Source organism: Fulvia fulva, chromosome 6 (genome assembly GCF_020509005.1).
Source record: "Fulvia fulva chromosome 6, complete sequence".
Taxonomy (NCBI): domain Eukaryota; kingdom Fungi; phylum Ascomycota; class Dothideomycetes; order Mycosphaerellales; family Mycosphaerellaceae; genus Fulvia; species Fulvia fulva.
The window spans coordinates 3,838,444-3,859,871 of NC_063017.1; the positions used below are offsets into that span (position 1 = coordinate 3,838,444).

General features: G+C 53.1%; 9 protein-coding genes across 9 annotated transcripts; 5 read left to right on the forward strand and 4 right to left on the reverse strand.

Moving 5' to 3' along the window:
• Nucleotides 1-791: 791 nt before the first annotated feature.
• CLAFUR5_07395 (Beta-1,2-xylosyltransferase 1) lies at nucleotides 792-2,513 on the reverse strand (the record flags this gene model as incomplete). The annotated part of the gene is made up of 1 exon (XM_047906543.1): nucleotides 792-2,513. One exon carries the CDS (start codon nucleotides 2,511-2,513, stop codon nucleotides 792-794), a length of 1,722 nt encoding a protein of 573 aa, XP_047763134.1.
• A 1,108-nt stretch (nucleotides 2,514-3,621) lies between these two features.
• On the forward strand, nucleotides 3,622-4,891 carry CLAFUR5_07396 (AB hydrolase superfamily protein; the record flags this gene model as incomplete). Its single annotated transcript, XM_047906544.1, has 5 exons — nucleotides 3,622-3,687; nucleotides 3,738-3,980; nucleotides 4,050-4,208; nucleotides 4,255-4,359; nucleotides 4,412-4,891. The coding sequence occupies 5 exons, from the start codon at nucleotides 3,622-3,624 to the stop codon at nucleotides 4,889-4,891; spliced, it is 1,053 nt and encodes a 350-aa protein (XP_047763133.1).
• Nucleotides 4,892-7,137: 2,246 nt separating this feature from the next.
• On the forward strand, nucleotides 7,138-8,099 carry CLAFUR5_07397 (uncharacterized protein; the record flags this gene model as incomplete). Its single annotated transcript, XM_047906545.1, has 2 exons — nucleotides 7,138-7,466; nucleotides 7,523-8,099. The coding sequence occupies 2 exons, from the start codon at nucleotides 7,138-7,140 to the stop codon at nucleotides 8,097-8,099; spliced, it is 906 nt and encodes a 301-aa protein (XP_047763132.1).
• Nucleotides 8,100-9,596: 1,497 nt separating this feature from the next.
• Nucleotides 9,597-9,905, forward strand: CLAFUR5_07398 (uncharacterized protein; the record flags this gene model as incomplete). Its single annotated transcript, XM_047906546.1, has 1 exon — nucleotides 9,597-9,905. The coding sequence occupies one exon, from the start codon at nucleotides 9,597-9,599 to the stop codon at nucleotides 9,903-9,905; it is 309 nt and encodes a 102-aa protein (XP_047763131.1).
• Nucleotides 9,906-10,882: 977 nt separating this feature from the next.
• On the reverse strand, nucleotides 10,883-11,398 carry CLAFUR5_07399 (UPF0357 protein; the record flags this gene model as incomplete). Its single annotated transcript, XM_047906547.1, has 2 exons — nucleotides 10,883-11,107; nucleotides 11,177-11,398. The coding sequence occupies 2 exons, from the start codon at nucleotides 11,396-11,398 to the stop codon at nucleotides 10,883-10,885; spliced, it is 447 nt and encodes a 148-aa protein (XP_047763130.1).
• A 312-nt stretch (nucleotides 11,399-11,710) lies between these two features.
• Nucleotides 11,711-12,877, forward strand: CLAFUR5_07400 (Spliceosome-associated protein 49; the record flags this gene model as incomplete). The annotated part of the gene is made up of 1 exon (XM_047906548.1): nucleotides 11,711-12,877. The coding sequence occupies one exon, from the start codon at nucleotides 11,711-11,713 to the stop codon at nucleotides 12,875-12,877; it is 1,167 nt and encodes a 388-aa protein (XP_047763567.1).
• Nucleotides 12,878-14,654: 1,777 nt separating this feature from the next.
• CLAFUR5_07401 (Mitochondrial import receptor subunit tom7) lies at nucleotides 14,655-14,978 on the reverse strand (the record flags this gene model as incomplete). Its single annotated transcript, XM_047906549.1, has 4 exons — nucleotides 14,655-14,679; nucleotides 14,731-14,796; nucleotides 14,851-14,897; nucleotides 14,946-14,978. The coding sequence occupies 4 exons, from the start codon at nucleotides 14,976-14,978 to the stop codon at nucleotides 14,655-14,657; spliced, it is 171 nt and encodes a 56-aa protein (XP_047763444.1).
• A 204-nt stretch (nucleotides 14,979-15,182) lies between these two features.
• CLAFUR5_07402 (putative 60S ribosomal protein L28e) lies at nucleotides 15,183-15,815 on the forward strand (the record flags this gene model as incomplete). The annotated part of the gene is made up of 3 exons (XM_047906550.1): nucleotides 15,183-15,234; nucleotides 15,345-15,463; nucleotides 15,522-15,815. The coding sequence occupies 3 exons, from the start codon at nucleotides 15,183-15,185 to the stop codon at nucleotides 15,813-15,815; spliced, it is 465 nt and encodes a 154-aa protein (XP_047763564.1).
• Nucleotides 15,816-16,527: 712 nt separating this feature from the next.
• On the reverse strand, nucleotides 16,528-21,214 carry CLAFUR5_07403 (uncharacterized protein; the record flags this gene model as incomplete). Its single annotated transcript, XM_047906551.1, has 3 exons — nucleotides 16,528-20,744; nucleotides 20,796-21,002; nucleotides 21,127-21,214. 3 exons carry the CDS (start codon nucleotides 21,212-21,214, stop codon nucleotides 16,528-16,530), a joined length of 4,512 nt encoding a protein of 1,503 aa, XP_047763421.1.
• Between the last annotated feature and the right edge of the window lie 214 nt (nucleotides 21,215-21,428).

The window sequence follows — 21,428 nt, forward strand, 5'->3', positions numbered from 1 at the left end:
TGAGAGTTGTGGCAGCAGGACTGTCCAGCAGCAGACCAAGGGAAATATCTGGCAAGGCTGTTGATTATACCTCTCGACTTCACGTTGATGCGCTTGCTGAACATATTCAAGGCAGAACTTCTTCGAACGCGGCTGCCCCATCAGGCTTCCAGTGGGTGACCCAGATATACTAAGCTAACCTGGACGTCTCATCTTGGTCCTTCTTTTGGATAAACGCCAACCATTAGCCAAGTTGTACGTCGGCTATCTTTGAGGTCAACGAGACCTCGACTCAAGCTGAAGTAACTACAGTCACCCTGACAGACAGTAGCGGGAACAGCACGGGGGTAGCGGCCAGCACAGCCGCAGCAACTGACACAACTGGAACCGCCCTCCCGATCGCGGTACCCGACAACGAAGACAAGTCTGCAGCTTTGGAGATTGGTCTCGGACTTGGCCTGGGGCCAGGCATTGGCATATCTTTGATCGTTATCGCGGCATGGGCAGCTCGGAACAGGTCTCAAAAACGCAAGAACTCTAACTCCACACACAGTTCGGAACCTCTAACGTCGACGCACAACCCAAGTCCATTCCTCAGTGATAAGAAGTCGCCTGCATACACCCAAGCGAGTGATGGCCCAGAGATTTTCGAGATGAACCACCGCAACCAAGCTGTTGAGCTGGAGACTGATCGCCGAATTGGTGTGAGTCGATCCGATCTGCATCGATGCTTGTATGCTAGTATGTATATGTAGGACACCATAATTCGTAAACCCTTTCGACGACTCTCGCATGTCTCATCGCGCTTGTGCTCAGTTTCTTTCATCCAGCAAGTCCTGGACATAACCCAGCCTATCCCGATCATCATCCACAATGCGAGCATATTCCAACAGCAGACGATGCACATAGATCAGCATGTCCTCCTTCCTCAGTACTTTCTCCGCCCACTCCCTTCCCTCCCTCGCAATTCTCTCACCTTCTCTATCATGTGCACACTGACCAGGATATCCCAAAAAGTACTTCATGATCTCATAAATGTTGCCGTAAGACATCTCGAGGGGTATATAATGCTTCCAAGGCATCAGTCGAGCGTCATGCCACTCTGTGAAGATGGTCGCTTTCATGACCGCACTGTTGCTACGCATAAAAGCCCGAAATCGGCCTGACAGAGTGTTGCCGTCGATGTCTGGCAGGTACTTCCATTTGTACTGGGAACTCATCTTCATAGACTTCGCGACGCTGAAGTGTTCTGCAACCGAGGTGATCTTATCGCAGAATAGCCGGGTGAAGGATGCGTTAGCATGACCAGGAAGCCATGATGTGAAGGTCGTATCCGAGTCGTAATGATTATCGATGGATGTCGCATTGAGACGAGCCACGAATCGATGCCGATGATATTTGGAGTACTCATTGATGCAATTTGCGCCTCCAGTCCCAGCTCCTCTCCAGATGAGGCCGTGGACTTTGTCCTGCCACGCGAAGCTGTTACTCCAGTCGCCCCAGAAGTCTTTGCCGGAGTGTGCTTTATTTTCGTAGTAAGCAGGATCTGGGAGCAGGATGTCATTGTTAACCCTGGTCTTGGCAGTGCTGAAGATTGGGATGGGGGAGGTAGTGAAGTTGATAGAGTCCGGACTTAAGAGGTAGCCATGACTCGTCATCAACTCTGGTTGCTCACAGAGGTCCCTCTGTGAAGTGATATTCCCTGGAAGTCCTATCGGCATGTTGCTGTGATGATCAAGCCCGGTACCGTTCTTCCTCAATGTCGACTCAGGAGGACACGCTCCCCGGATGGCCTCATGGAATTTGTCCCGCTTCGAGTTCCACCTAGCTCGTGGTTTCGGTTTGTGTCCAGGAACAGACTGCGGATTGGTTCGACTAGCTGCGAAGGTCTGCGAAAATTCCGCCAACGGTATGGCCTCCATTCGTTTGGCTTGAATCGAAGCATGATACATTGCGTTGTCCACGGTCTTCCATGAGGCTATCACGATCGGTTCGTCCAGGCCGTTCAGTGCTAGGTCCATATCTGGCAGATCTCGAGCTATGCTAGCCACCAGACCCGCCCATGATCTCGATCTTGCTCGACCTCCGGAGATTTCTGAGGCCTTGCCATTGCGAATCTGGAAGAATGGCGACCATTTGGCAATTGAGGCTCGCATGTCCGAAGCCCGAATGCCCCAGAACAGCTCGAGATCATGGTAGATCTGGTCGAAGAAATCTTCTACGAGGACGGCCCCAGCCCGGGCGGCGCGTTCGTGCCATACATCGAAGCCAGGAGGTGGATGGCGACCCCGCCGTCTTCGATATTCGGCGGCGGCTTGTGCTAGAGTTGTGGTTCGGTGCTCCAATGTTTCGTCCCAGGTTGCCGTGGCATTCGTGATAGCTTCGCTGATCTCATGGAGCTCGTTATTATGACATTCCGGTAGATCTAGTCGGCTCACTGCTGATGCTGATAGATTGTACAGGCGAGCGTGCAAGAACCAGCCGATGGTGATGATGCATGCTACAAGACCAGCAAGCCGTAGGGAAGCTCTCATGCTGCGAATGGAAAAAACATGCACACATCAGTGACCAGACTAGAATCCTGTGGTCGTTCTCAGCCTTCTGTCAGAAGCATTGTGTAGAGTCTGCTTTCAGGACGCATTGACAAAGAACAGCCATGATCAAAGACTGGAAAGCGCTAAGCGCCATGACAACAAGATGTACTTGCTCCCCGCCACTGTCGATCTGGTACACACGTGGTACAGTGGCACAGTAGTGGCTCCATTAGCCTTTTGGGAGGATCTGGTGTGGGCCTGTGCCAAGGCTGCTAACAGTCTGCTGTCATGCGAGTCAAACACTACATGTACATATTGTCGGCTGGGAAGAGGTCAATGTTGAGGGAAGTGAGATACGCAACGAAAGCGTTCAACATTGTTCTCCCTAGTGCAGACATCATGCGTCCAGACATGTCTGAACGAAGAGATTCACATGTCTGACATCATCCGCAAAGGGAATACAAATCCACAGGTCGCGAGGATTGTGCTCGATATTGCCCAGACCCGGGCAAGTTGGTTGGCCGCATTCCATCGTTCCTCGGAGGTGGTTGCGGTCGCAGTCTGAAAGCTCAGAGACCCGTGTCAGGGCGACTGACTACTGCGGGATCACACAGACTCGCGCTTCCTGAGGGACCATGAGTGACTTCTGGAGAGCCGGAGTAGCCATGCTTGAGGAGGGAACTTACGTGGTATTGGAGACGATATCAAAGGAAAGTGTATTGGAAACGTTGGCGGAGGGAAGTCGTCGGCTGGAGGTAGACTAGAGGCCGGCCGGCTTGGCAATCAACAGCCCCTGTCTACTTCTAGCGCAATCTACATACTGGCCAGTGAAAGCGAAGCACTTCTCTTACTGTACGAACAATGTTGTACTTGCAATTCTCCAACGACCTTGGCCTCGACTGCTGATATTCCACCCCATGACTTCACCTATAAGGCTGCTATGCCGATGATCACGGTTCTGATGAGCCTGATCAATGTACCGCGGCAAGTCTGGGAGTAAGTTTGAGCTCAGATACAACTCCGTCTGATCGACATACTCCTTCGTTGCTTCTTCGAAGAGCACGCCATACCCTTATACTTCTCTTCCTCCTGTCATCCAATTGCCATAATGGCTGCTATCACGATAGGAGAAGCACGAGCAAAGCTCAACACACCTAGCCCAGGGTTTTCGGAGGTACAGCTTGATCGCAGTGTTGTGGTTATCAACAGGCTCAAATCATACAGGCACTGCGGGCACGACCTTTCCCTGATCTTACTGGCGGTGATCCGAACGCCAGACGTGGCGTAGAGATTCGCCAGAATCGTAAAGATCATCTCCAACGTATCCGACACCTCTACACAATACCGGGACCCATTCCCGATCATGTCCGGGAATACGAACACCACATCACTGCGCGAGATGGCCATCGGTTACGTCTGTTGATATATGTGCCTGTCCAAAAGCCAGATGCTGGTTCTCCTCTGTTTGTGGCAAGTACACCTTCGGCCGTGCCGTAGCAGCCGTATTCAGCTGGCTCGCTAACGAACATGACGAAGACTTTCCACGAAGGTGGCTGGTCGCTCGGTGATGTATCTGATTGCAATCAGGAGTGCAGGATGTTTGCTCGTGATCTAGGCTGTGTCTGTGTGAATGTCGACTACCGGCTTGCGCCAGAGTACGCATTTCCAACAGGTGTGCTGGATGCTTGGGATGCTGTCTGTGTCAAAGGACGCAGCATGGTGACCGCGCTTACGGTAACAGGTCAAATGGGCGGCAGCAACAGCATCGCCATCGTCTGAGGTACTGCCGGCGGACCCGAAGCTTGGCTTTGTAGTCGGTGGCTCATCTGCAGGGGCCAACTTCTCGGTGCGTCTGTCCCGAGGGTTTGTAGAGATTCACTGACCCAATTATCCTTCAGGCTGTCATCGCCCTGCTATCTCGAGACGAGAATCTGAGTCCGTCCATTACTGGCCAATGGCTCTCCGTGCCAGCTCTCCTCTGGCATACAGCCACTCCAGACAAGTGGAAAGACATTCTTCAAAGCCGCTACGAAGCAAAGTCCGATCCAATTCTGAACGTGCTTGCGCAAGCGTCTGCCATCATGGAATGTCTCAAGCCAGATCTCGGCAGTCCACTGTTCAGTCCCATGCTCAACCCGAGCTTCAAGGAGCTAGCACCAGCTTACATACAAGTCGCTGGTCTCGATCCGGTGTTGGACGAAGGAATACTATACGAGCAAGAATTGAGAAAGTGGGGAGTCACGACGAAGCTAGGTTACTACGGAGGCGTTCCTCATATGTTCCACTGCAATTGGCCGGAGATGCTAGTGGCTCGGAAGTATGTGCAAGATACTCTAGAAGGCGTCCGATGGTTACTCGAAGTCGGCAGGAAACGATAGACTTAACATGTCTTGAGTCAAGCGGCCGGTCGTAAGCTGCACGCATTGCCTTGGATACATTTCAGCAGCGTGTCATAGTTTCGAGAAACGGCGCGTTTCACTGATGGCAAACAATTCAGCACAAAGGAGCACTCAGTATATATTGACGGCATCATGCTCGTCGCAGGTCTGACCATTCAAAAAAGTATTGTTCTGCACGATGTCAGCCAGTACCGCACCTGTCCAGCACCGAGCTTTGCTCATCACCTTCGAGAACTCGTACCTCACCGATGCCAAGAACCAGCTGCACAAAATCATATAGGGTCTCAATTGGAAGATCAAGGATCTTCCTCTGAGCTCAAGCGACTCTACTCAAGCCCAGCAAGACCTGGATACGGCAGTCGACAGGCTTGTCCAAGAAGTGGCAGGCAGGCCTAACGACAAGATCATCATCTACTATGGAGGCTATGCTCATAAGAAGACTGATGCCTTCAACTCTTGGACATGGCACTCGTAAGTGGAGTGCCCTTGTGGTATCTGAAGAAGGATTCTCACTAAAGCATGCTACCAGGCTACCAAACAACGAGATCATCAAGCGTGGCGACGGCACTAGGCTCGTCAAGGCTTGCAGAGAGCACATCAAGTACTCAATCGTCAGACCAGAGAAAGCGATGCTTCACCTGTTTCAAGCATGCCAAAACGACATCTTCTTCCTGTTCCACTGTCCATGGGACGCAACCGTGCTCAAGGAAGAGGATGCCATCAGCAAACTCATGAAAACTGAGAAGAAGGACAGAAGCATTCAGGCGTTGTCTCGCACAGGCAGCAAGTTCTCTGAGACCATAGAGTACACGGACGGAACTTGTGCTGAGTGTGAGCGCAATGACCTTCTGTTGATGGAGCACGACAGCGATCCAATCCGCACCTTGGAGCTCGCAGATGCTATGACAAGCGTTGGACTGATTGATTGATTGATTGTTCCATTAACGTGCTGTATGAGTCCTAGACTATGTAACACGGGGGATTGCTCCACCAATTTCGAGAGAGAGGAAAAGCCCTACGGCGGTAAAAACCTCTCCAAGTACTACTGTGACAGTTCGTTCTTCGAGATATTGCCGAGGCCTTCCCGCCTCACGAGCGCTGGCTAAAGCTCGTACTCCTTTATAGCCGTGAAGATCGGACGAACGTTATATCCGGTTGTCGTTCTTGTCTTGTTTGGTTTTGACACACTACCCCGGACGTAGTGTTCTCGCCCTAGCCGTGCGCCTTACGGTGGACTCGTTGTCTTGTTTGGTTTTCGGTATTCCGCCCTTGAATTTCCGCCAAGCTTCTAGGATCACGTGACCCACAAACACAAAAAAAAACTGCTATTCCCTTGCTCTTCCCCTACTCGTATCCCCTCCGGACAGTTAGGTACGTAGGTGCTTGTCTCTACGTGCCCCGAAACACGTAGAGGTGCCCCTATCGTCCTCTAGCCGAGATACCGAGGCTACCACGTCTCTTCTCTCGACGGGGTGCTCTAGAAACGGGTCACTACTCCGTTCTATCGCGAGTCGGGAGCCGGTTCGAGGGAGTATATAGGGAAGGGTAGTATCGCGTAGTTGTAGCTGTCGTATTGTGTTTCGTGTCTCGTAGATCTCGTAGGTCTCGTAGGTCGTTCGTAGGAGGCGCGCGCGTCTTGTCTTTATACGGCTTTCTTCCTAGCCGCCGTATAGGCTTCGTAGGGAGAGACTTAGTTTCCCTTCGCAACGAAGGTACTTACGTCGTCCGCCGCGTGAAGGCGCTCTCCATGGACGACAGCGTTGGACTGAAGGGATCAGCTACATCGGCGGAGTTCGCGTCTGAAGTTCCAAATGCCGGTGGTACTGGGGACTGGAATTTTCGCGCTGGGGTGGCGGAATTGCTAGGTACCTGGGGAACCTTCATAATCGAGAAGTTGCCACAAGATACTTCTTAAAGACCGATAACGAGGGAGAAGTTGCTAAGATGGTGTTCATAATTGTTATTCTGCCAGATCCTGGGCTCTATCTCTTGATTTTGGGAGATAAGCATTGCTGTCAGCCTTACCGACTGCTTCTCTCGTGTTCTAGGGCTGAAATGTGGTAAAGAATCGGCTTGCTCTTCAAAGGCATAGAAGATGACCGGACCGTGGGAGTGGGTTGAATGTGCTTGATGGGTTGACAAGCAAACATCTACCATAGCTCATTTTATCTTCTACGCCGTGGAGCGTCCCTCACTTCAATCCAAGCCAAGCTTCAGTATCCAAGATGACCATAGCCAGAAAGCCCATCCGGCATCGCGCCATTCTTGTGACTTTCGGCCCTTCTGAGCCTCGTAGATGTACATCGTACCTCAGAGACGTCCTCAGAGCCCTGACTGCACATGGAAGTCTAGTGGAGGGTGATGGCGAACAGGCGTCGGCAGACCGTGTCCATCACTGTATACTTAGCACTAAGAGTGCTGAAGAAGCTTCCGCACAGTCCAGCAAAACACTGCATGGCCTTACCGAGGAGATCAAAGATGCTGAGGAGAAGATCACTATTTACTACGGTGGACATGCACTGCAGCACCGCCGGTCAGGTTGGTCGTGGCATGCGTAAGTAGAGACTTGCACACGCTGTCGTTGTCCTAATGCTGACTTTGAACCTGCAGGGACGCCAAGCAACAAGCTTGTGAAGGCCACTTCCCGTCTTTCGATCCAGCCCCAGCACTACAGGAGTTCCTGAGGGAAGTCTACAACGATGTTCTCCTCATCTTCCACTGCCCCATCAACATCTATCGCCACTTACAATTCGACCTGTCGCCGTCTGTTCACTTTCCTGACAGGAGTGTCCAGCTTGTTCACCTCAATATGCCATGGTCTGCGAATACCAATACCAACACCGGCTGTGAAGTCTCTCACCGTAAGAGCGAGGCCCACCGTTGCTTCGGCGGAGTGGTCGTAAACATCCCTGAGTTCTCCGAGAGTCCGACCAGACAGTTGGCCAATCAGCTGCGCACCTACGTTCCCGGAGCAGCCACAGTTCACAACCTACTGGATGATCTCACTCACGCAGCCGGAGCCGGTCTACAAGCTCCGTATTGGAGACCCATTCTTGGCAAGCCAGAGGACTTCTTCTTGAGCAACGATGTCACCGTCGATAGCTATCAGTCGGCTCTGGAATCCGCAAGGACGACTCAGCTGAAACGAGACTTTCGTCTGCATAAAATGTGCTGTTGGCGGTTGTGAACCTCCAAAGGTAAGCGTAGCGGAGTGGAGCTCTCTACCAACCCTTCTAGACTGCAAAGTAGCGTGCGATCCACGCTACCGCTACCCGACGTACAGTGCTTATTATACGACGACATAGGCGTTAGCGACGAGTATATGTTTGCGAGTTCGCCAACAGGCACAGTGCGGTAGGTCACGTGACCCTAAAACTTGAAAGTTGACCAATCAGAGCGGGCGCCAAGGCTAGTTGAGGGCTGGTATAGAGCTTCACTCCCTCGCTGACGCCTCACCTACGTACTCGCAAGCTCGTACTCCGGTGTGGCTAGCGCTCGGTCGCTACGCTGAACAAGACCGAGAGCGTACAAAGCAGGCCAAAGCCCCTCAAGCTCGACGATCATTGCGCGAAGTGCTGAGTTTGCAGGCATGATAGGAGGTTCGAGTGAAGTAGACGGAAGCAGTGGAGCTGAGAACGCCGACAACGAGAGCGATCGGAATTATTGTGGTAGTCAGTCCTCGTCTTCGTCTTCTTCAGAAAGTGATGAAAGTGGACCTTTTGCAGATAGCGATTAAAAGTGGCTTGACCTTGTAGCATCGAGCTGGAGCGATACTTGCTGTTACTAAGAAGAGGGGCCTGAAGGTGACTTTCCCATCGACGCCACTGATCAAAAAATGGTCGATGACATGAAATATCATCGACCTTGGCACAAATTCATCCTTGGGGGATCAAGAGACTTCATTGTGAAGGAGAGAATGAAGATCAAGAGTGCGCCAGCGTCGCCGTCTGGTGGCAAGATGGCAGGAGGTGCAGGATTCGACGGCTCTCCAAGTACTCGTGCCCATGGCAGATAGCCAACACAGCTCCAGGTCATCGACGAGCGCCTTGAGCGGACCAGAAGTGCTTCGCCAACGCCGGAAACGTCGGCAGTCAACGTGGAAGACACGGTACCACAGCAGTTGATCGTTCGAGGCACTGTCTCAGAGGGTCCCGGTTACGAGTAGAGTGAGCCAACCTTGCCGACATGTGAGAGCGATTCAAGCCAGACCGGCCGTCGCTACAGCAACGCCAGTGCAATGGTGTCCAAAAAGCCGTCAGTCCTGAGCAAGCTCAATCACTTCCGCAAATCGACAAAGTCTAAGCAGCAGAAGTGAAGCAAGAGGATGGACGCTTGGCTCTGAGTCGACTACATAGAACACAGATCAAATAGCAAAGCAAGGTAACGTTCGAAAATACCTTCCTCTTACACATATCTGTGCCACTGCTGCTCGGCTTATGCCAAGTATGCCAAAGTCACCGTTTCATCGTCCAGAGAAGCAGATTCGTTCATAAGTCTCCAGAATGTGCGTGTACCCAGATGATTCCGGCGACTTGAACCCGAAGAGGAACCATAAAGAGGTCCATGGCTTTCGGCGTGTCGATCAATCCTATAGCAAACATCGTAGTCTCTTTGTGCAGCAGGTATACATACCTGAGCAGACGTGGAATCCTTTGCATCACAGCATCATCTTCGCTCTAGGATCATGTCATCAAAAGAGAACCCCATCAAGCTCCGCGCGCTCCTCCTGGCCTTGGACCAGCTACCTCAACTCTCCCGGCTATTGGATGGAGTGAATGAACTACAGCGAGCTGTTTGGGAACTCGACGGAAGAGTCTCAAAGTACAGATTGAGCGAGAAACACTCCGATCAGGCCGAGCAGGGTCTGAAGGATGCCCTGCAGGACCTGAAGAAGTCCATCCAAAACCCGCGGGAGAAGGTGATCATCTACTACGGCGGCCATGCCTGTCTCATGGGATCGTCACATCAACATCAATGGCGGTGGCTTGCATAAGTTCCTTTGTAGCTCTGGTGTCCGGTCTTCGTTGTATCTGACTTATGTTCGTAGCCCAAAAGAGACCTGCGTAGACCATGTCGTCTGGTTTGACCCGGTGCCAGTACTCTAAGGCTTCGTCAACGGCTGCGAGAACGACATTCTTTTCCTCTTCCACTGCCCACTCAACATTCACCGCTACTTCCGCATCCAGGCGTCAGCATCAGATCATCGGTCGGAGCGGAATGTCCAGCTGGTATGCTTTGCGGAAGACACTGCCAAGATCCATCACTGTGAAGAAGCCAGCGTGCGACCCGACGGCTGCAGTGTTCGTGGTTTGTTCAAGTTGCCTATCTTTTCGACACAGCCAACGTTCGATCTGGCGAACCAGCTCCTTGAATACAGCGGCCAAGGTGCAACGGTCTTCAATCTTCTGGATGACCTTGCGCAATCTGCGCGGAAGGAACGGCCAGCTCCACAGTTCAGACAGATCCTTGGCGATCCAAACGACTTCGTGCTGAGCGAGGTGAGGCCAGAGCCAAAACAAGAGCCAGATTCAGATCCCGAGGCTGAGTCCGAGCCAGAACCTGAGCCTTTGCCCAGTGGTGAGAACGAGGACGAGGGTGAGGGCGACCGAGATCATCCTCGCTTGAGCGATTCCGTTGACTCCACTCCACGCGCTCGACCTGTGTTGACCAGCCGTGATACCGACAGCGATGCACGGTCGTTTGCGTCTTGTGAAACACATCTCCAAACAGACGATACTAAGTAGCAGATCGATCCAGAGTTAGATGTGGTGATATGTGCGGAAGACACTAGAAAGAACATAGATCAGTAGCAAAGTAGAGTGGATATTGCGGCAGTACCCTCCGCTCAAACGCTTCGCCAGACCGCAACACATCAAGATGCCCCCTCCATCGCTAGCTCGCTAGCTCAATCGATGTCTCCTTGGGAGTCCAGTTGTTCCGAGCCCATAACAAAAGAATATCCCTGATTCCTCAACTGAACACAACCGCTTTCCGATCCAACGGCCTCCCATCAGCCCCGATGCCCTCCCTCCTAAACCTCTCCTCTATCCACATTCTCCTCGCCTCATCAAACACCACACCCCGTCTCTTCATGATGACATAAATCTCTCTCTTGGCTGCCTCATCCAAGCCCTGCCTACTATCGCCTGCTTCGATGTTCTCGGCGAGGTTGAAGTTCGAGGAATGGAGTCCTGCCTGCGCGTCCATATCGTTAGCACAGACCAGCCACAAGCTTGTAAGGATCGTATCCTCGCCTCCACATACCTCAGCGTCTTCCTGAAAGTTAGTCGGTACACGGGAGTACCTCCACGAATCAATGTAGTTCTGGATCCTCTCGGAGATGTCGTAGAGTGGTTCGGGGATTGTGCCGGGGGCGGTGATGTAGGGGATCGGAGGGGCGTAGGGTTTCCAGGTGTTTCGCGTGATATAGAGGGCGGTCGCTATTATGATCATGGCGAAGCTGATTGTGTAGAAGAGGAAGGCCATGGTTGCGATCGGCTCGTAGCGGGTTGGTCTGATCGATTATGGTATTGTAGTGTCGAAGTCGGGTTATGAGAAGTGAAAGGGTATTGTGAGGGCTATGGCGCCCTATGCGACCTATGGAGGCATACGTTGGCGGTGTCTTTGTGAGGAAGACGACGGCTTGTGAGGTGGTCGTCAGCAGCGTGCTCGGTCTCGGAACAGGCGGAGTCAAGTCCGCTTGAGTTTCGCGATGCAGCTTCACATTTCTTCTGGTTCACATGCGACAACTCATATCTCTCTCCCGCACCACCACTCCTCCCTCACAACTCCACGAAAATGTCTGGCGCACGGCATTGGGAACAAGACAAAGACAGCACACTCTACGTTGGCAACCTCGACGAACGCTGCACCGATGCTCTGGTCTGGGAATTGATGCTTCAAGCTGGACCTGTGATCAACGTGCACTTACCCAAAGATCGCGTGACACAATCGCACCAAGGATATGGCTTCGTGGAGTTTGGAAGTGAAGATGACGCAGATTATGCCTGCAAGATCATGAATCAGATCAGGTTATGGGGAAAACCGATTCGAGTCAACAAGGCCAGTGCAGACAAGAGGAGTGGAGAGAATGGCGGGCTGGGAGGAGGTGCGGGTGTTGGCGCGGAACTCTTCGTTGGCAATTTGGACACACTGGTGGACGAGAAAGTGCTGTACGAGACTTTCAGCCGGTTTGGTCCTCTGGTCGCTGCTCCAAAGGTCGCGAGAGACGAGAGCAACCTCAGCAAAGGATATGGTTTCGTCAGCTACGCAACCTTCGAGAGCTCAGACCAAGCCATCGAACATATGCATGGCCAGTATTTGATGAACAAGGAGATCACAGTGCAATATGCATACAAGAAGGACGGCAAGGGCGAGAGACACGGAGACGCAGCAGAACGAGCACTCGCAGCACAAGCACGGAAACATGGTGTCGAAGTCGCCATACCTGCACTCCCCGCAGCACTCGTCATGCCAAACAACACGCCCTCCGCACCAGCTGCTATGAATGGCTACCCTGTAGGAGGACCAGTCGGCGGTCTCCCTCCACCGAACGGCATGCCACCACGACCAATCTCAACACCACAAGCACCGCCTTCATATGGCGGCTACGGACATCAAGCATACGGCGCACCGCCTACACCGACAGGTTTTGGCAATCTTCCACAACCAACCATGACTGGCACAATACCAAACGGAGCCGCTCTACCAAGCAGACAACAATACAATCAATCACCACTACAAGCCCCGCCACCTGCTGCTGGCTTGCCTGCACGACCACCACCCGGCAATGGAGGTTACGGAGGACCGCAGGCGGCTCCTGGCATGCAGGCTGGATTCCAGGGCATGCACCCACCGCCTATGGGGTTCCCACCTGCGAACCTGCCTCCACCACCGGCTGGGTTTCCACCACAGCAGTTTAGACAAGCGCCACCACCGTCTGGATTTCCACCGCCACGACAGTAAGTACTTGGGGAAGTGGGAGAGATGTATTGTACGAAGTTGGGATATTACAGCATAGCGAGGCGTTCTGGCGCGCTTGGCAAAAGTCACTAAAGTCACTCGAGCTTGTGTGTTGTAGCTCGCAGAACCATGATACCCATGAGGTACAAGCATGAATACAGGCTCACAGAAAGCCTTTCAAATCATCATGAAAAACATGGTCTTGAACTGTCTTAGTCTCATCGCAGCAGCACGGCGAGCTTTTCGAAAGTGGTGTTACAGTCCTGGGCATAGTTTTTACAACCCCTGTATTTACGCTAACCCCTTCCGGCTATCCATGTCCATCTCAGAAGGTGTTGCTACCTTCAATCTCATTATCCACACACTCACACACGCGCTATCTATCGCCACTATGCCGAAGGGACGCGTCTTTACCGAATTCGAGAAGGGCGAGATGTGGTCTCTTCACAAACACGCCCACTGGCCGCTGCAGCAGATTGCAGACGCCCTTCACACTAACAAAGGCTCTGTCTCTTCAGTAATCTCATAGCTTGAAAGAGTGCCACCTTCCACACCGAAGAAGAGAGGCCTACCACCTGTAATCAACACCTCCAAGCGTTAGCGACTTGTCTATCGAGCCACCACTGATACTAACAGCCGCCGCCTACGATACGAACAGATTGCCGCGATAGAGGGCATCTTCAGCGACGTCCGGACAGTAAGAGCTGCGTTTGAGAAGGAGGGCTTCTCACGATATGTCGCAACACGCAAGCCGTTGTTAACTGAGAAATACAAGGAGGCACGGCTTCGATGGGCAAGGGCTCATATTAAATGGACAGTGGAACAGTGGGCTCAGGTCCTTTGGACAGATGAAGCTTCATTCAGGTGTGGAATATTCGGACAGGTCTATGTGACACGCAGGGCAGATGAGGCTTATCACGAACACTGTCTTACAGCACGCTTCCGCAAGTTCTCAGCCTGTATGATATGGGGCTGTATCTCTGCAGATGGACCTATGGAAGTCCATATATTCGAGAAGGGCTCTGTCGACGGTGAGGTGTATCGCAGCCAGATTGTCACTCTTATCCACACGGCAATTGAGAAGCAGCGAGTGTCAACAGGCTCGCAGGACTGCATTGTTATGCAAGACAACGCCTCAATCCACAAGGCGAAGGCAACGGTGAGTCTATTTAAGGAGAAGGGCCTACACCTTATGGAATGGCCAGCCAATTCACCAGATCTCGACCCTATTGAGAATCTATGGGCTCTTCTTAAGCATAGGGTAGGTGCTCATTTTCCTACAACACGAGATGAGGTAATAGCTGCTATCAAGATTGAATGGGCCAAGCTCACACCTGAGGACATACAACGTATATGCAAGAGTATGCGAGAGCGCTGCGAGGCAGTAATAGCCAACAATGGAGGACACACCAGGTGGTGAGCTACGCCAAGCAGTGGATACATCCTTCCTAATGAGGAAAGGTGTAAGAACAGGGGTTGTAAAAACTATGCCCAGGACTGTAATATGACCGCAGCAGCCCGGCACAAGGTGCTTGACCCGGTCTTCGAGGTCTTCGGCGTCTGCTTGGCCGCACACTGAAACAGCGCATCGATCTCAACCCTTCCGATCACTTGTCGTTGATAGTGAAGACCCTTCGTTTCCTTTTGTACACCAGCGCCTCCTTTACGCCCTGCTATGCCGTGCCTCTTCCCATCCCAGCCTCTCCTGGCTCGTTGGGTATCGCATCATCTATTGTACATCTTTACAGGTTCGCACGCGTTTCGATGGTTTGGATATCGTCTATTGCGCGAGTGGAGAGAAAAGTCTGCTGTTGATCAGTATCCTGTTCCGTTTCCCAATCCTCAACTTCGCCTACCTGATCAACGACGGCCGTGGGTTGCTTCGAGTGTATCCGAGATAGATGATGAGAGGGAGGTAGCCGCTGCGACTTCGTCAGTATGATAGAGATCGTAGTGCAATGTCGTTGTGCTCGTACTAGTGGATGGCGACTCGTGAGATGTCGATGACACGCGCGATGCGCTCCTGTATCATTGTCAGCTGCGCATCATCTCAAGTGAATATCATACACACCTTGCTCTCCTCTGACAATTGCATCCAGGCCATGTTGATATATTTCGTCGTCGTTGGTGTTTGGTCAAATGTTCCTTAAGTCATCTCAAACTTCCCATCGAAGTCCAAGCTCCTGCCAGATCGGCCGCGCCTGCCAACGGAGCCAATCCCGCTCCTGCCCGCCAAGCATCTCCCACATAATTCCAGAACGACAACGACAAGAACAACTCGACATCTCCACCCAAGACAACAGCAAAAATGGCAATCGGCGGCGAGAACATCAGCAACGACCTGATCTGGGAGATCACCCGTACGTTTTTACCTCCAACGAGTTCCGAATAGCAGAGAAGGAGGGAACGAATTGGAGTGTGAAGTGGGATAGGCATTGGGATATTGTGCTGATGGGTTATCTTCATACAGGCGGCAACAATGCCTTCCTCGTGAAGCGCAAGCAAGCCGGCGGCGTCCAGTTCTCGCGCGACCCTCTCAACTTGGTCAACAAGCACTCCCGCAAGTACGAGGGTTACGTTAACGCACAGGTACAGTCCACCTCCCACAACCCCCTCCTACATCACCTCCTAACATGATCATTACCAGGCCATCGGCATCCAACCCGACAGCAACACCATAACCCTCACAACCAAGACCTCATCCGCCAACAAGCCCGCAAAGCTCTACCAAACTTCCTCCTTCAACGCCTCAACCCCAACCCGCAAGCTCTACAAGTCCGTCGTCAACTCCACCGCCAAGAAGGGCTACCGCTCGGATCTGCGCGCCGAGGCTGTCGCTCGCGCATCCGCTGTGAGGAGCTCACAGAGGGAGAAGAAGCAGCGTTCTACTGAGACCAAGTTGAGGGGCGCTAAGGCGAGGAAGGCCGAGGAGTCGTCGTAGATTCACAACACTTGGGGAGAACGTCTTTGAGTGTGGATTATGACATGTGCCTAAGCCGAAGGAAGCGAGCATGATGTGGATATGCCGGAGACTGGCGTTGGGAAGGCTATGGCAGATGACAGATGTCAAGAGCTGGATGCTAGAGTCGGATCGCATACATAGCGAGCTGGAATGAACAAATGTGAAAGATCAAGTTGGAAAATGTCGAGGGAACTAGTGTACAAAATGCTGCGCTGAAGCTGGTACTAACGCAAACTCGAAGTCTGGACAGGGTACTCACATCTTGAAGCAGCGAGACGCACGACCGCAAACCCCGTTCGATCATGGATTGGAATTCGCAGGCGAGAAGGTGAACCCAAACTCGAAAGTAATGATTGCATGTATGGCTCTAATCAACGACCGCTTGATCTAACCACGAATCTCCAGCCAGTACCAAAACGACCGCTTCTCACCAGCTGAAAGCCTCTGATACTACTCACTACCCATCTATGCACCCTTGGTAATATCATCAATCGCTCCATCTCTATCCTTGGGCCGCCCTCTCTCCGCCCTCGCCCTCTTCGCCCTCGCAGCAATCTGCCTTGGGCTCTGGGCTCTGCTCTGTCGGCGTCTCAGAAGGCGGTGGTAGACTCGGCTTTCTGGAGGGAGTCGTGGGCGTCCGTGAAGGCTGCGGCAATCTCGCACCCTTCGACGGAATCTGGGGAGTTGACCTCTAACCACCAGCAGAGTTCCTCAACGGATGCCCACCCTTTCCTCTCACCTCTCCAGCAGCAGGACTAGCCTGCCTAGAGCCTCTCCCACCTGCAAGTTTCATAGGACTACCCAAGCGTGGACTGCGTGGCACAGAAGATTGTCGTGTCCCCATGCGGCCGCGTGTAGACTCCTTCAGGCGTGTGATTTCCTCATCGCGAAACTTGATTCCCGCCTCTCTGTCTTTGAGCCTAGATCTGAGTTGTCGGTTCTCCCGGTCAAGAGTCTTCCAGTGCATGTCTTGTGAGATCTGTTGGGCTCGGGCCATTTCGCCTGAAGCTTGCTTTTCCGCGATGGCCAAACGAGCTTGAAGGTCGTTGTTCTCTGCTTGCAACTCGCGAGCTTTGTTGGAGGAGTCTTGGTACATCGATCGAAACCACTCCATCTCGTTCTGCGCTTTCTCGACACTCTTGTCGGCTTTTGCCTTGGCAACGTGGGCTGCCTCAGCCTCGAGACGAAGTCGCTCGAAGTCTACACGTTCAGGTACTGAGTGGTCGAGGAGCTTCGCGTTAGCTGCGTCGAGCTGCTTCTGGAGCTCCGTGCGTTCTGCTTTCAGGGTGCTGTTGTTGTTCTCGGCCACATTCATGCGTTCGATCGCATTACGGACGCGAGATACCGCACCATCCCGCTCGCGTGACTTGTGGGAAAGATCAGCGCGCTGCTCTTCGTTCCGGTATTGAACCTTTTCCAGGTCCCTTACGTGGTCCTCAAGTCGCCCTTGCACGCGGTCCAGTTCTGCTTCAAGCTGCTGCTCCCGCACACTCGGTCCGGTTGGGGTGGCAAAGATCGCATTCAAACTAGGTTGCGTCGTCTTGCTGCCCAGCGAATCGCTCACGTGAGTGATCTCCATGTCCTGTGGGTTGATCGTGGTCGGCAGCTGCTGTATCTCGTCGCCCGAAAGTCGAGGTCGCTTGCTAGGATGGCCATTGGAGTCGTGGTCTGTTGATACGTCCGCATGAGAGACCTCAAGCTCTGTCTGAGTCTGGCTATCGAGATCCTGTATCGGGCTGAGCGAACCCAGTGGCCATTCAGTCGCCTCCGGGTCGTCAAGATACTCTACCAGTTTTCTTGCTGCTTCCTTGGCGTAATCTTGTCCATCGTGCTCTTTCCTACAAGCCTCGTGTTGGAGCTTTCTGGCCGTTGCAAGGAGTACCCTTGCGCGCACAGCTCGAGGCAGATCAGACGCGAGACATCGTTCGATGTGCTCTACAGTCTTGGGTACAACAAGAGTGAGTAGCATGGCCCAACTGTTAGTCCCGGTCATGCCCTTACCCTTCGTATGCCGCCTCGCAGCACGGATGATTCGATGTCGGTAGTCGGTCGTGCCGTCCATCGAGATCACAATATCAGCATCTTGTGGCATTTCAGTCTCCTTGTCGAGGTCGAGAATCGTGATGCGAACTTTGTCCTTTCCAGGCTGGCTACTGGGATGGTCTTGCCCCGATCTGCTATAAGTGTAAAACCAGCCACTGCAGAAGGTCTCGAGCATGTCGGGCACTCTATGCCCTCGTGCAGCTACTGCGACATGTGTTGTCTGGCTCAATTCTTGCAATGCGTCGAATAGCTTCTGGAGGAAGCAGAACTTGCCACTGCTGTCGACGTCCCACTGAGCCTGTCGATCTGGCTCAGAAGCCTGCGAAAGAGTCTCGTGATTCGTGAGATCCGGATGTGTTGCGAGATCGCGCAATCTCTGCAGTAGCTTCTCCGCCTCCTCAAGAAGTAGCTCTGCAGGATGTCGTTCAGCCAGTATGCGCTCAATCGCGGCGTTGTGATGATAGATGTTGTTCGAGTAAGAGTCGCGCTGAGGCCCATTGAACGGGATGGGCACAAGGTGCATATTAGCAACCTCTGGGTCTTCGTTGGGATCCTCAGGCGCCGCCATTGTCACTTCGTTGGAATTTGTCAAAGGCCTCGTTTGAGGCTCCTGGTAGTCTAAGCCGTTGCTCTGTGCTTGAGGAAGAAGAGTTTCATACCTCTCGGACGTGTTCATCTCCTCTCTTATCACTGGAGACTCGGGCTCGACCGCCGGTACGGCTGATGGTGACCGCCCGCTGTCTGGTGCAGACAGTCCGGGAGAGGCCATACGAGCCGCTGCAACTTCAGCATTCATGCTGGGAGGTAGTGAAGAGATCGGCTGTGCATTGTTGATGACCGTGGCAGGTGTCTGAGAGCGTCTTGTTTGCCTGCGGCTCTCTCGTATCGCTTTGAGCTGGCTAGAAAGCGAGGGTGTCGCTGGCTGCGACGCCGCTGAGGGGTCCATTCTTTCCGGAGATGTATTCGAGATCGATGGAGTTGGTGTCGGTAGTTTTGGCGGTGCACTTTCGCCGAGCGTCTGCAAGGGTTGTGAAGGTATAGGTGGAAAAGAAGAGGTGTCGACAGATGTGCCCAAGGTAACGCTGGGTGGTCTCGAAGCCGTGCGCTTGGGAAAAGGCGCGAAGATTGCTCGTCTCTTCGTTGCCGAACCTGGTGCTTTGGACTCGGTTTTGGGAGCGCTTGACGGTTTGGGAAGCTGAGTCGCGAACGGGAATGATGATTGAGTTGCGGTCGCTTGCTGCGAATGACCGTTGGTCTCACTCTGGGACGCTGGCGCTGTACCTGGCGGAAGTTCGACAGGTTGAGAGTTATCCTCAACACTACCTTGGAGAGCAGAGGATGATGGCGGGCGTTGTCCGCCAGGAGGTGGGCTGAATTTAGCCTGAGATAGAAATTGCGCCGAGTCGTTGGAACGGTCGTTGGACGAGTTCTGCCCGTGCTCGTTCTCAGAGCTGATGACAATGTAGTCGCGACTCTGTTCCGATGTCGAAGGCGCACCTGACTGAGTCTGTGGTGGATCTTGACGTTGCTGTGAGCGCGGCTGCTCTTCTTCTAATGAGGCCCCAGAAGCTTGGATTGTAGGCTGTTCTTCGACCACAGAAGTAATGTGGAGATCCTCGTCCGCAGCGCCTCCTTCAGATTGTTCCTCTACTGTCTGCCGAGTTGGCTCGTCCGTGGTCGTTATGTCGTGACCTGCGGCTACAGATTGGTCTGATGCCTGTACGTGCGATGCAGTAACAGCAAGCTCCTGCTCTGAATCTGATCTGATCGCTGGAGACTCGTCACTCGTGTTGGTTTTGTCCGCCAAAGGTTGGTCTGGCTTCGATACCGGTTCTTGAGAGCCGTTCGGAGCTTGCACTTCTCCTGCTATTCTCGTGGCAGGATTCTCGTCGCTTGCGCTAGTCTCGTACGCGGCAGGTTGCTCTGGCTTCGATACAGCTTCCTGGGGTTCACCTGGAGCTTGCACCTCCTCTGCTTCCTTCGTCGCAAAATTCTCCCCACTTGCACCAGCCTCGTCAGCGATAGGTGATCGTGGCTGAGGTGCGACCTCTTGCGATACAGAGTCGCCACGCACTGGCTCAACGACCGCAAGTGGAAAATTCCTCGACTGTGCTTCACCTTCCTGAGTCTCTTCAGGTTCCGGTTCCGGCTCTGCTGCTTGCGTAGGCTGCACTTGCGAAGTCGCAGGGTCCTGTGTTGACACAGCAGTCTCTAGCTCTGGCACAGGAGAGAAGACTTTGAAGCTCGAAGTCTCGTGAAAATGCTGCTGACTCTGCGAATCCGGTACCACTAGGCTGGTATTCTGATCACCGGTAGCTTGGGTCGACGATGGCTGTGGCTGTGCCTGACTAGGCACTGGCTCGTCCGCAGTGCTTCGTAACACCTCAGTAGTAATAGGTAGTGAAGTAGAAGACTTGAGCGACGAGTCGTGTCGAGAACTTGGTCTAGAACTTGGTCGAGAAGAGTCGCCGTGCTCTGAGATCCTCTGGTAAGCACCTGCACGGAATCTAGATGGTGGATCGCTCAGCTGTACTGCGAGTGGAATTCCGTTGGACAAGGGATTGTCTGCGGGCACAGATGGGAGGCTCTCGTTGTCGTTTTCGGGCTCACTCTCATCGATTTCGAGTTCTGGCTCGGTCTCCACGGGTCCGCTGTCAGATGGAGGAGGAACAACGTCGTCGTCTTCAGACTTCACAGTCTCAGCATGCGGACCAGGCGAACTGTCGATAGGCGAACTGTCGATGACCCTCCTTGATCTGCCAGGCTTCCTCGCTGGCGCAGACAAGCGCTCGGCTGCCTTCTTAGGTTTTCGACCTCGCTCCTTCGGCTGAGGAGTAGCAGATGTGCCTGCTGCGACTCTGGCCCCTTGATCTCACTGTCAGTAGGTAGTACACTTCCAGCACTTGCGAGACTTACTCTTCGTAGCCTCCCAGTCCTCAATAGCAAGCTCGTTGGCGTTCGCTTTCAGCTCCCAGGTCGGCTCGTACTTTTCGCCAGTCTCTGAGTCGTCTTCCCAGTCGATCAGGTACTTTCCGCCCTTCTCGTTAATGATAGCTCTAAGCTTGTAGTCCTTCTCGTAGTCGATAGTTCCGTGTGGATGTGGCGAAGCAGATGGTCCCGGTGCTGTGATGTGTCAACAAACGTATCACGAGACCTCACAACGGGTAGATGGGGGTGGCATTGCACGACACAATGCCAACGAGTCGTGGTGTATGACTGCGATATGATATCAGAGTAAGTGACATACCGTCAGTGGTAGGAGCGCGCTTCACCCGCTTGGACGAGGTAGATGCTTTCGAAGTTGATGTAGCGATACCGCGCTTACGTTTCGGCATTATGCCGAGTTGCACTGTGTAGAAACTGCCATCATTCAAATCAGTCGTTATCGTGTAATGATGTCGTGTTGTCTCGCAAACAAGCGCTAGATGGTCGCGAATGGGTAGGAGGTCAACTCACAACTTGGAGGATGGAGTCGCGCTGGTCTGGAGTCGCGCTGGTCTGGAGTCTTGGCGAGTCTCGCAACCCGATACCGAGAGGGCTGATGGATGT